The sequence below is a fragment of the Carcharhinus amblyrhynchos genome, chromosome 7, assembly GCF_965287045.1.
Source record: "Carcharhinus amblyrhynchos chromosome 7, sCarAmb.v2.hapA, whole genome shotgun sequence".
In the NCBI taxonomy this organism is placed as follows: Eukaryota; Metazoa; Chordata; class Chondrichthyes; order Carcharhiniformes; family Carcharhinidae; genus Carcharhinus; species Carcharhinus amblyrhynchos.
Window position 1 is genome coordinate 1,716,397 of NC_137330.1, and position 14,122 is coordinate 1,730,518.

General features: G+C 41.7%; 1 protein-coding gene across 1 annotated transcript; it reads right to left on the minus strand.

Annotated features, from left to right (window-relative positions):
- Positions 1 to 3,818: 3,818 nt before the first annotated feature.
- On the minus strand, positions 3,819 to 13,213 carry LOC145345297 (uncharacterized). Its single transcript, XM_080193115.1, has 4 exons — positions 13,119 to 13,213; positions 8,523 to 8,549; positions 7,003 to 7,293; positions 3,819 to 3,931 (listed from the first exon to the last, which is right to left on the minus strand). Exons 1-4 carry the CDS (start codon positions 13,147 to 13,149, stop codon positions 3,819 to 3,821), a joined length of 462 nt encoding a protein of 153 aa, XP_080049241.1. The 5' UTR covers positions 13,150 to 13,213.
- Between the last annotated feature and the right edge of the window lie 909 nt (positions 13,214 to 14,122).

Here is a 14,122-nt window from a genome sequence, read left to right on the forward strand (position 1 = left end):
ACCATGCACATTTTTTTCATGAAGGGGTAAATTGGCATGGCCAATTCACCTAACCTGCACATCTTGGGATACTGAGGGGGAATTTAGCATGGTGAATCCACCTAATCTGCACATTTTTGGACAGTAAGTGGAAATTTTGCAAGGCCAATCCGCCTAATCTGCACCTCTTTGGACACTAAGGGCCAATTTAGCATGGCCAATCTACCTAACCTTCACATCTTTGGACACAAAGTGACAATTTAACTAGGCCAATCCGCTCAGCCTACAATCTTTGGACTATGGACTTCGGAATTTGGACTATTAGAAAATATAACATAGAACAGAAGAGCACAGAAAAAGGCCCTTCGAACCATGATGTGTGCGGAACATGACACCAAATTAAACAAATCACTTCTGCCTGCCCTTGGTCCATACCCCTCTATTCCTTGTGTATTCATGTGGTTATCAAAAAGCACCTCAAATACCCATAACGTATTTGCCTCCACCAGCACCCCTGACAGCGCGTCCCTACCACTTTCTGTATGGAGAACAATTTTGGCAAACTTTAAAACCACATTGCAAAAATATAAATCTTTATTCAATGTATTTTTAGTCACCTAGCCCAATGTGAGGAAACAAACTAATAGATGCAGTTTGGCACGCCCCTCAATTTACCGCAGTGTATCCCGCCTGTCCAGTTACAACTGTTGCTTTTATAGGAAAGCACGTGTGTTCGTATTACAAGTGACTCTCGTTTCCATAGTTATATTACGTTCTTCCAACCACTGCCAAGTTGAGGATAATTCAGTCACTGAAGGAAAGGACATTTGCCCCTGAAACAATCATAACTGTTTCAGGTAGTTTTTTTTTGGAGTAAAATTGCTCATGGAATAGATGGAATACAAATCTATCAAACCTATCTCTTGTAAAATGCCGAGCCTCACTTCTATCACATTGGGTTCAAGTGAACTAGATATCTGATGGTATAGGTAGTCTAAAGTTTATTTATTATTCTCACAAGTAGGCTTATATTACCACTGCAATGAAGTCATTGCGAAAATCCCCAATCACTTCATTCTGGCACGTGTTCGGCTACACCTAGGGAGAATTTACATGGCCAATGCATCTACCCAGGATGTCTTTCAGACTATGGGAGGAAACTGGACCTATGTTTTTGGACACTAATGGATACTGGAAGAATATGCAGACTCCACACAGTGGCCCATGTCAATCTTTGTTCCATACTACATACAAAATTGTGAAATATTAATCTAAATCCGAAGCTGAATGAATATTACAAATGTTAGCTCATGTTAATGAAACATTTGTTGTCATAGGAATTGTAAAAGCCAGAACAAACAATTAAAACAATCTTGACCATCAAAGCTTGTGACTAGCATCAATACTGTACTCACACGTGCCATCATCTTGATAATATCGATTGCCACTTCCTTTGGCCGCAGGTCTGTAAAATAGGGACAGTTAAGTTCTAACTAATATTAACTTATTTAACACGTATGAAAATTAAAGTAAGGATTCACAGGAATAATGCATGAGATTATTTTGTTACTGTATATTTTGCATGAATTTATGAATATGAACGTTCGATGTATCATCTAATATTCTCACCTCTCTTTGATCTGCTTTCGCTTTTGTCCTGCCACAGACAGAGATGGAGAAACATGTTAACATTGAAGTGTAAAATTCCTGCAGCGCAGAAGGAAGCCATTCGGTCCATTGAGCCTGCACCATCTCTCTGAAAGAGCGCCTCACCCTCACAGCACCATGAGCGCCAACCACACTGCCATCATGACGCTACGTTGGTACATTTTCATTCATATTGTCCTACACCCATCGGTCTGAAGACACATACTTGAGTGTGGATTGAAGTGATATAGGAAACTTTGTTGAGGCTCAGAAAAAAGCAGAAAACTCAGTTGTAGTGCTGAAGAACCTGGCCATGCCAACACAAGATAGGGGAGCGACCTGCTTTATATTGCATGCCCTCCTCCTGCTTTTATGTTCACACCCCTTAGACAACACCCAGAATTTTATTTTTCTATGCTCAAATAGAAAGGAATTAGGCCTTGTGAAAAACTAAATTGTAAATTCATACGCATCATCCAGTTTTGACCATTTTATGAATATCTCTTTTTTACACCACACTGACATTAGAAAAGTTTTCAGTCCTAATGGGCATATCCATATTGTTGACTTAGATTTTCTGATTCCTGTTAAATTAATACAAAACACCTTTTCTGTGCCTTGACAGGAACGGTTACACAGTGGTAAGCAATCTGCTGCCTCATAACAGTAGCGACCCAGATTTGATTCTAGCTTTGGGTGACTGTGTGTACATTCTCCCTGTGCCTGCGTGGATTCCCTTTGGGTGCCCCTATTTCCTCCCAGTGTACGAAGATGTGCTGGGCAGGTGGATTGACCATATTAAATTTCCCTTTAGTGTACAAAGTCATTAATCACCCGGAGCTACTAGAGAGCTGGTACAGACTCGATGGATCAAATGGCCTCGTTCTGTACATTAGAGTTGCCCCTTAGGTTAGCAAGGTGTGTAAATTAGGTGGATTAGCCATGGGATAAGGCAGCGTGCTGGGTCTGGGTAAGACGCTCAGTCATAGAGGCAGCACACATTTGATAGGCCAAATGTCCTCCTTCTGCACTGTAGCAATTGTATGGGACTCTCAGTGTCACTAGAACTGCATATTGGGAGATAAGTTAATGAATGCAACATTATCTTTCTAAGATGACGATAGCCAACATAGGCAATGTGCAAAGGGAGAGAGTTGATTGTGGTGATGTAACCTCAAGATCATCACACCTCAGTAGAGCGTCAAGTGTGAGAAGAAGGGACTTTTTTTTAAGTAACCTCAGCCAGTACAGGAATTGAACCTGCGCTTTGGGTGTTGCTCTGTATCATTGACCAGTGGTTCAGTCAATGAAGCTAATGGCCTTCTTCTGCATTGTAGCGATTCTATGGGACTTTCAGCGTCACTGAAGTGAATTAGTGAATGCAACATTTTCCTATTAAAATGACGATAACAAGCATAGACAATATGCAAAAGGAGAGAGCTGATTGGTGGTAATGTAACCTCAGGAGAGAGAGTCAAAGTTGAGAAGAAGGCCCTTTAAGAGTAACCTCAGCTCGTACGGGAATTGAACCCATGCTTTGGATGTTGCTTTGTAACATGGATCATTCGTTTAGTCAATAGACCTAACCGATCCCCGCATGGCAAGTACGGTTCCTTTGACATCAAATGACTGAAGGATAGAATAGGCCGCTAATGTGTGATTACCTTTTAGGTATCAACTCCCAAGATATAATATCTTTAAAGAGGAAAGTGCTTTAGAGTTATGTTTGTAAAGCAAAGCCTTTCAATTCAGACACAAAGCAATCATCAATATTTCTACAGTTGTTTCCGAGCTAAAATACCCATAGAATCCCTACAGTGAAGAAAGGGATCATTCAGCCTATTGCACCTGGACCAGCCACAAACCGACCCATGCCCCATCCCATAACTCCATGCATTTACCCCTCTGACAGTAAGGGGTAATTGGCCAATCCACCTAACCCGAATGTCGTTGGACTGTGGCAGAAATCCAGAGCATCTAGACGAAATCCACACAGACACAGGGAGAATGTACAAACTCCACAGATAATATCACAAGCTGGGAATCGAACCTGACTCCTTGGTGCCGTGAGGCAGCTGTGCTCACCACTGTGCCGCCCGTGCTACTGTAAATGCATTTGGTGTCTTTCTGCGACGTCACACCAGGATTTGGACCATATCAAATCATGCAAAAATGCAATTGCCTTGCCAAAATTACTCACTATGCTTGATGGTGAAGGAAATAATAAGCACCACAATCATTAAAACGATGATGAAGCCCACACATCCCAGACCAATGTACAGCCGTTTATCGTGTCCATCTACTCCTGGTAAAATACAACAGGTGAGTATGAATTAATCAACAAAAATGGAAGGTCAACATTTCCAGCATCGAACAACCTAAATGACATTGGTATGTTTGAATCCACCATAACGAGTGATGATCTTTGATTCTATGGTGAAAATAACAGCAGGGTATTTCAGCTCATTACATTATGTGGCAATTAACATCGACATCCAGTACTTCACTGGAAAGTGCTGCCTTCCCATAATGATGATATGTATAAGAGTACAATGGGATCTGGAATGACCTCAATGTCTCCTATATACCAATACTGTGATGATGCTGCACCTTTAAGAAATACATTTTTAAAACCAAGTTCACTGTAGTTTGTAAGCTGCTTTGTGTTTTTTAATTGTTACCGAATTTGTCTGCTTGGAAGCTTTTTTATTGCTTCTTAAATTGTTTAAACAGGGTTTTGTTTATTTTTAGCCTGGGTCTAATGGGATGTCCTGGAGTTTTGCGGCGTTACGTCCCTTTAATGATTAGGGGGAAGAATGATTGACAGGTTAGTTGACCAGTTTCCTTTTAGTTTGGACTGCTCACTGCTGTTTTTGGTTAGAAAGTGTTTTGATTCCAGAATGAAAAGGCAATATTTCTGTGTCTCTCTCTCCCCGATTATCATAAGTTCACTTGGATAGCTGGAAGCAGGTCTTCTTGCCTTTCTGAAGTCAAAATTATTCTATTGGTGGACTGCTAGCTAGTAACTAGTGGCACGGGTTTCTTTGTCTCTTGTTTGCTGGCTAAAAGCTTGAGGGCAGGATGACAATATACCTACCTCTGCTGAAAGTCACAGGGCTGGAAATTCAGCGTTTCAAATATCTAACTAAAAGGCTAAGTTCCAGTATCACAAGAACATTGTGATTTTCTGTGCTAAACTTGCAGCAGGGCTTTATTGATAAGGAGGCATTTTTCTTTTAACATTTGAACAGTGCATTTAGTTGTTAAGGTTTTTGCAATACCAAGTTTTTTCTTTGTAATTGTCACAATCTACTGTTAATTTTCTTTCTATATGTTAGGATTATTCATAAATGAACTTTGTTTGATTAAAGCTCCCCAGTGGATCACTTAAATTATACCTGAAATGAAATGTCTCATGCCTACACGTGTCAAATTCAAATTGCATAGTTTATGGTCTATGCTGACTTCTTAATCTATCTTGGATGTTCTGACCTGGATTATAATACAAACATTCAATTATAAGAAGCGTACACTGTAAGAACGTCTATATTCAAGTAGCCATGCAACTTTATTACACAGGCGGAATTTTACTGACACGTCTGTCCATAGTCCTTGCGATCCAGCCCGAAATCAACGGAGGATGTCATTCCCCGAGCCTCGCCGGCCCCCGGAATCGGTGCCGGCATGCCGGTAAAATTCCAGCCATAATTGATTGATTCTTAAGTCTATTTGCTGCCAGTTTGAGAGTGTGCACGTTACACTTTGCACACTTGCCCGTCCTCCAGTCCAGGGGTTTAGTAACATACGTCAACGTATGCATTTTGACCACAGAGATAAAAATAAATGTACGAAGGAAGAGGAAAGTCTGTGGACATTTCTTCAAGAGACTCAGCAGAAAAGGAATCATGGATAATTCTCGAGCAACGGAAGTGACACAAAATAATCCCCAATAAATATGAGGAAAAGTCATGCCAAATTGTCTAAATGCGATAGACATTGATTTGAAACTGGAGAATGATTTACTGTGATGCAGTGAATTGCGTTTTTTGTGACCAAGAATGAGCGCTCAAACCCTTTGCCACTAGCTTGACATGCAAGTGTGATTTGAAAGATTCGTTCTGGAACCTATTCCAGCATTCCTTGAATAGGTTGTTTTATTAAATTCTGTCTTACATTACCGCAGCAAATGACATAGTTAAAAATACGTTTATCACTTTCACTAATGTGGACAACGTGTTCCACAGAGATTTAAAGGCAGGATAGATTATGCACCGGGTAATTATTTTTAAGTGCGTTATCTGCGTTTTTATAAGGGGCTTTTCTGTCACTTAGGGAAGCCGAAAGCGATGATTTTACTGTTAGGAGGAGGTGCACAATCTGACTATTACCTCCTGACAATCCAATGGCATTATATGACATCACCTTGCAAAGCAATGTAACACAATTAGAATCTAATCTGAGATAAACAATACTTTTTTTTGCATAAAGCCACAGAAGACCGGGGAATAAAAATAATGATTTCTGCGAATGGGATGCTGGCCTTCATCGCGAGGGGGATTGAATATAAAAGTAGGGAGGTCTTGCTGCGGCTGTATAGGGCATTGGTGAGGCCGCAGCTGGAGTACTGTGTGCAGTTTTGGGCGCCGTACTTACGCAGGGATATTTTGGCCTTGGAGGGAGTGCAGAGGAGGTTTACGAGGCTGATGCCGGAGTTGAGGGGGTTGAGCTATGAGGAGAGGCTGAATAAATTAGGCTTGTACTCGTTAGAGTTTAGAAGAATGAGGGGAGATCTCATTGAGACGTATAAGATGATGAATGGGTTGGATAGGATAGAGGTGGAGAGACTCTTCCCGCTCAGAAAGGATAGTAGGACGAGGGGGCACAGCCTCAAGATAAGGGGGGGGGGGGGCGGTTTAGAACGGAGTTAAGGAGGAACTTCGTCACTCAAAGGGTGGTGAATCTCTGGAATTCTCTGCCAGTTGAAGTGGTGGAGGCTACCTCGCTAAATATTTTTAAGACGCGGGTTGATGGGTTTTTGATAAGAGAGGGGATTAAGGGTTATGGGGAGAGGGCGGGAGTGTGGAACTGAGCCACGACAGATCAGCCATGATCTTATTGAATGGCGGGGCAGGCTCGAAGGGCTAGTTGGCCTACTCCTGCCCCTATTTCTTATGTTCTTATGTTCTGTGTTGTTGGACCATATTACACTGCCAATGCTACTCCAACGAAATATTTGAGGAAGTTTGTTTGGCATATCAATATCCACATGTCAGCGTAATTCCCCCTGACATATTCTTTGGTCAATTTCATCTAGAATTTGTTGAGCAACCGTGAATTGATTTAATTAAATAGACGAAAACAGGTTTGATATTTTACCTGCAATATGTATCTGAATGGACGCACTCTCATATGACATTATCCATCTGTTATTCGTAAAACGCAGACATTGGCACGTATAATTTCCTCCTTTGACCACATCAAGCGAGTAAACACAATGTCCCATGAGGTTTTCATCATGATAATCCTTGTAAATAGTTACATTCGAATTGTAAAAATATTGTATCCTTGTGACAGGACATCGACAGCGACAATTCAATGTTATTTTCTCTCCAGCAACAATCTTCGTTTTGGCTGAATTCACGGATAACTCTGGTGTTGGTAAAAAGCCTGAGAAATACACATTTTACACAGTTTATGCAAGAAAATCAATCTATCTGATAAACTAACTTTGGGGTGGCACAGTTGCCTCACAGCGCCAGGGACCCGGATTTGATTCTGGCCTTGGGTGACTGTGCAGTTTGCTCATACCCCCCGTGTCTGTATGGATGTCATTCGGGTGCTCCGAGTTCTCTACACATTCCAATGATGTGCAGGTTAAGTGAATTAGCCAAGCTACATTGTCTCTTAGTGCCCAAAGATATGTAGCTTAGGTGGATTGGCCATGTAAAATTGCTCCTTAGCTTTCAAACATGTGTAGCTCAGGTGGATTGACCACGTTAAATTGGCCTTTGGTGTCCAAAAAAAAATGTGCATTTTAGGGGATTAGCGGGGTTAATACGTGGGACTGCAGAGATAGCTCTTTGGCTGGATGCTCTGTTGGGCAGTCGGCGCAGACTCGATGGTCTGAATGATCCCCTTCTGCACTGGAGGGATTGTATGATTCTATGAACTTATACAACCACAACATATGTCACCCCCGAATGAAATAACTTAAATACTGGAATATGGCGTGCCCAACTTTTAATGTTCCAATTAATTTATTTCTCTGAAATAAGCATACAAGTTTTTTTTATTACAGGCGGAACCGTGCTACGAAATTTCACACAATAGAATATGATGTCTGATGACAACAGGAGAAATTTTAAACATCGCAGTTCTCATTTTGTTAGTTATGAATAATGTGGGCTAGTGCAATGTAAAGAAAATGGGAGGAGCCTCTGTCGCTCAGAGAGAGAAAAAAAAATGATTTGCAGAGAGAAGCAAAGCACAATTAAAGTAAGGACCACTGCAGCAGGCACAATAGTTAGTACTGCTGCCTCACAGCTCTAGGGACCTGGGTTCGATTCCCAGCTTGGATCACTGCCTGCGTGGGTTTCCTCCGACTCCTCAGGTTTCCCCCTGCAGTCCAAAGATGCGCAGATTTGGTGGATTGGCCACGCTAAATTGCCCATTAGTGCCAGCGGGATTAGTGGGGTTAATAAGTGGAATAATGGGAATAGAGCTTGTTATAGGTGCAGTCTCAACGGTCTGAATGGCGTTTTTTGGCACTGCAGGTATTCTACTCTTATCCTATGAACAGCAGAGTATAGTAAAGTCTAGATTAGAGTATTTCGAGTTGGTGCTAGTCAACTTCCCGTATTATTGAAAATAATTCCATTTTAACCTCGTATACTCACTTTCTTCCACCGACGCACTGAGTTGAACTAGAAGAAACAGAATCAGAAAATTAAAATAGCACTAGTGAAGCTGAAAATAAGTTCCAGAACACTTTCCAGTTTGAACAAGTCTCTGTGAACCCGACGGAATAATGCAGAGGCTGTGGGGGCGAAGGAGAGATTATTGGAATGAGGTTGAGATAGGGGTACGTTGATTTCTGAACAAGGTGATATCTATCAGAAATAGCGGTTTAAAAGTCAAGGTTTTTCGGGCGAATGGATGGGATAATGAATTGAAAGTTTCTCCCTTGTAAACCACATTAGCAGGCAAAAGCTGCTTGAGGCCAGTTCCACGCCAATATTTAGCGAGGGTATCTCAGGTCCGATGTCAGTGATGTTGTTAATTACTGTCTCTGGCTCGCAACAGAAAGTGCAAACAAATAGAGAGGCGGCACTGGAGTTATTAAAAGAGCGAGGTGGAGGGTGGCCCAGATCTTCTTTCCTATTCTAGGACTATTATTTAAAAAATCATTCGTGGGATACGGGTGTCACTGACTGACCAGCATTTATTACCCATCTCTAGTCACCCTTGAAGTGATTGACTTGCCAGATCATTCTACAGGGCAGTTGCGAAGCAATCACAATTCTGTGGCTCTGGAGTCACATGTAGGCCAAACAAGGTAAGGATAGCAGATTTCGTCCCCGAATGGACATCAGTGAATCAGGGTGGAGTTTTCCGATGATCGGCAATGGGTTCATGGCCATTCGTAGATTCTTAATTCCAGATTTTTTTAATTGAATTTAAATCCCACTACTGCCGTGGCAGTATTCGAACCTGGGTCCTCAGAATATTAGCTGAATTTCTGGGTTACTGGTCTAGTGATAACACCACTAGATCATAGCCTCGCCTACATCACGTGCCACGACCTTGCCCGACTTAATGAACTTTATCCACTTCTCGTTCAGAAGGTGTCACATGAGATCCCCATGGACAAACCTTCTTCTCGTTTTGGTGAACCCTATACGAGACGGTGATACATAACGCATTATTGCTAGATGATTTGTTTTAACAGTATAATGGCAGTATGACTTCGACACAGACGGTCAGATGTTCGGAGATGTTGTTATAATTTACATGGAACACCGAATTAACTCGGTAATTCGTTCTTTAGCAAATTTCTAGGCGGCAACATCTGGCGCCGAATTCAAATGTTTTTATCAATATTCTTTATATTGCTTCCTCAACTCATTCCAGGCGAGGTCGACCAAACAACGCTTTCTAAATGTTTCCACTTTAGCTGTTAGCACTGCTGCTTTGCAGCAGTAGGGACCTAGGTTCGATTCCCGGCTTGGGTCACTGTCTGTGTGGAGTTTGCACATTCCCCTCGTGTCTGCGTGGGTTTCCTCCGGGTGCTTCGGTTTCCTCCCACAGTCCAAAGATGTGTGGGTTAGGTTGATTGGCCATGCTAAAATTTCCCCTTAGTGTCCTAGGATGCTTAGGTTACAGGGATTAGCGGGTAAAATATGTAGGGATGTGGGGGTAGGGCCTGGGTGGGATTGTGGTCGGTGCAGACTCGATGGGCCGAAGGGCCTTATTCTGCACTGTAGGGTTCTATGATTCTTGCGTAGACGGCGAAAATTAGTCAAAAGCAAAGCAAGAATATTTGGGATAGTGAGATAAGATATACACTTAGCGAGTAATGCAATTCTGAAATAAAATCCGGAACTGTACGGACACGCAAATGTTCAAGTAGAACCTGGTGGTAGAGAAAGAGGCTAATTTCTTTAGGTCGATTAACTTCCTTCTCCCCTTTCCCTTACAGCAAAAGCTGACAAGGAACTCCATCCAGGAGGTAGCAGTCCCAACTGATTGGCAGCTCCTCTACTGACGTTCACTTTTTCCAGCGTCGATGCATAACAGCGGCAGTGAGCAAGATGCACTGCACGAACTCACTGAGGTTTGTTCAATGCCACCTTTCAACCTCACAACCACTTCCGACTAGAAGGACAAGTGCAGAAAACACATAGGAACTCCAACACTCAGAAGTTTCCCCTCAAAGCCACTCACCTTCCCGGCTTTGAAACAGAAACATCGAAATAGAAGCACATAAAATAGGAGTAGTAGGAGGCCATTTGGCCCTTCAAGCCTTCTCCATCATTCATCACGATCATAGCCGATCATCCAACTCAATAGCCTAATCCTGCTTTCTGCCCACAACCTTTAATCCCTTTCATCCCAAGTGCTATATTCAGCTGGCACTTGAATACATTCTATGTTTTGGCATCAACTTCTTCCTGTGGTAATGAATCCCACATTCTCACTATTCTTTGGGTGAAGGCATGTTACCTCACTCTGTCCTGAATGGTCCACCCTGAATACTCAGACTGTGACCCCTGGTTTTTGACTCCCTGACCATCGGGAATAAACTCCTTGCATCTATCCAGGTTATTCCTGTTAGATTTTCATAAGTCTCCATGAAATCCCCCGCATGTCATCTGAACTCCAGTGAAAACAATCCCAAAATAGTCAATCTCTCTTCATGCATCAGTCCCTCGATCCCTGGAACCAGCCTGGTAAAACTTAACTGCACTCCCTCAAGAGCAAGAATATCCTTCCTCAAATAACCGAGACCAAAACTGCACACAAGACAACATTATGTCACCATTCTTTCAAAATCATGGAACGCCCATTCTACCAGTACTGTGGGGGGACCTACTTCACGTTGGCAGCAGTTGTTTAAGAAAGCCGTTCACCACCATCCTCTCAAAGACAATTTAGGATCGAGACCATGAAATATGTTAGCCACGGTTGCCAGATTCAGACCTGCTTATTTAGTCGTTTAATTAAAATTAATGTGCATTCTGTTTTCTGGCAATTCCCAAAAACTTTGAGTGGAAAAAGCATAAACCTGAAGTACGTGAAAAGGTAAAGATTAATGAGGACGTATTTCCCCCCCCCAAAAAAAAAATCCCCAATAAATAGAAAAGTTAAACATTTGAGATAAGAAGCCACCATATGATAGTAAAATAAAAATAAAACAAGGGAAGTAGATTATACGGAGAAAAACAGCTGTCTAAACAGAGAAGTTGAATTCTTGTTTTCAGTTGATGACTTTTATCATGTCTGGAAGATCTATGAGAAAAACAACTACTGACACGAGAGAGAAGGGAATGGACACTTTCATCATTGTCTCCCTTACTGCTCTGATGATTAATCGCCCTCCTCTATCGATATACCATTCACCATCCATCACGCGTATACATAATTGCCTGGAAGTTACAACATAGAATGGAAGCATTCGGCTTCCAGATCTATTCCAACCTAGTTCTCGATGGACACCACCTTCCAGGGTCTTTTATTTGATGCTTTGAACCAAGCTTTTAATTTCTAGCTCCCTCCTGTGATTCTATTCATTCTCCCTGAAGCCTGGAAATATTTCGTGCCATGTCTAAACTGCGAAGCATCTTTATAGACATATACATACAACACACACTCAACCAAACACACACACACACATAACAACACACACACAACACATACACTTCCGCACAACCGCACACTCAACCACACCCACACCCACACAAACACAAGCACACAGACAACCACATACACACACTCACACATACATGCACACTCCCAAATACACGCGCGCACGCGCACACACACACAAACAAAACCACACACTCAACCACACACACACACACACACACACACACACACACACACACACACTTCTCTTCTAAAACTAATTTCGCTTTCTCTCAGCAACTGTAAGTTATGGCTCCCTTCTAGGATCACATCAAACATCCCTGTCTTCATATGCCTTCGGATTATCTGCTGCAAACATTTATCCACACTGTATGCCAACCCCTGTGCCCCTGCCTAATCCCCATTATCAATCCCTTTGCCTTACATTGCCCATTTCCCTCTAATGATGATGTTTTAATCACGGATGCTATTTAACATTCCATTTTATCCTAACACTTTGCTTATATATGTATTTTATCTCTGGCAACACCTGAGCTGAAGATAATCCTTTCTTTTGAAGGTTCTATTTCAAATCCTTCTCCACAGATTCTGCTTTCACCAGTTTTGTTTTGAGCCCATTAGGTAGCTAACTGTGTCCCTATTTATTCTTTTTTTTTCGTTATAGGTAATCCCAATGTGAAATTTTAATTTCTTCTCTTCCCCGTCTTTTAAGTATCTCAACGTTTCAGGAGCTGAAATCGTCTGCTCATCTTGGTCAGGTTAAGGTATCAAAGCAATTCATTCGCTCATGCCATATATTTGTGTTCAGCAGTTTCTTTAAATTTTAACATATAAAACTACTACTTTCGCATGTAAAAAGTAATGTGGCAGGCCACACCCTGCTCAAATTGTTCCTTAATTTTAGTAGTTCTCACTTTCTGCTGAAGCTTCTTTTTTGGATCAAAATATTCCTGTCTTCATATGCCTTCGGATTACCTGCTACAACCTTTTATTCACACTGTGTGCCAACCCCCTGTGCCTCTGCCTAACCCCCATTAGCAATCCCTTTGCCTCACACTGTCCATTTCTCTCTAATGATGATGTTTTAACCTGGCAGATAAACTGCGAACGCATAGATTTGTACTCACCGACCCACAGAAGTATTGAGAAGGTAAACATTTCCCTTTGCCAAGGAGCGTCGCATTAATGTTGGAAATTGTGACTTAGATGTTTGCCTTCTTGTCTGGATTGGAGAAAGCGGAAGCTTCTCACGCTATTTTTACGGTAACCGATTTTGCAATACCGGATCCCACGCACGGCGAAAACATCAGTCATCAGTAAGGAAAAAAACAAACATGTCAAGTGTCAGCACAGGAGTGCGGCAGTGAAGACAAATATGATTGAGGAATCTGACAATCAGCGTCTTTAAACATTGTCATGGAATTATATTTCAAGTCATGTAATCATACAGAAGCTGCTGGCACTTCCGTAACATGATGCCCTTATCGAACACTTTGCTTCAATGATACTGAACATGCTGGCCAAATGTTCTCCACACCTGAACTTTTGAACAATCTAATCAAATAAGTGAGTATGAATGGATGGAGGAACGTAACCGAAACGCCTCATTTCCAGTTCCATATAATCTTCATTATATGCTGAGGTTGCTTCGGTGTGTTCACATATTTGCATTGTAATTTTATAGCATTTAATGATGACAGTGCAACTCCCTAGCCATATTGTCTATTGCATAAGAAATATCTGTGCATGCTGCATTTTGTGATACGAAATAAACTTCTGTTTAGCGAGATAACCATTTAAAAGGAACTCAATTTCCAGGGGCTAGTTAGTGCATTATTTTACAAATCGTTCATCATTGATACTGATCTATTGCATTCGTAGAAGAAGTTCAGAAAACAATGCAATGAATCTGTAGAGGGCTGCTCGTTTTGACAGTCCATTTTGACTAGCTTTAATCAATGCCAAATATGCACTGTCAAACTCTTAAAAAAAATTGCATACAGCCTCAGCGACTAGTACTTATTTTAATATTCGTGGGATGTGGGGTCGTTGACTGGACCAGCATTTATTATCCACACGTTCGTGTTCCAGAGAAGGTGGTGCTAAGATGCTTTTTTCAAACCCATAAAAA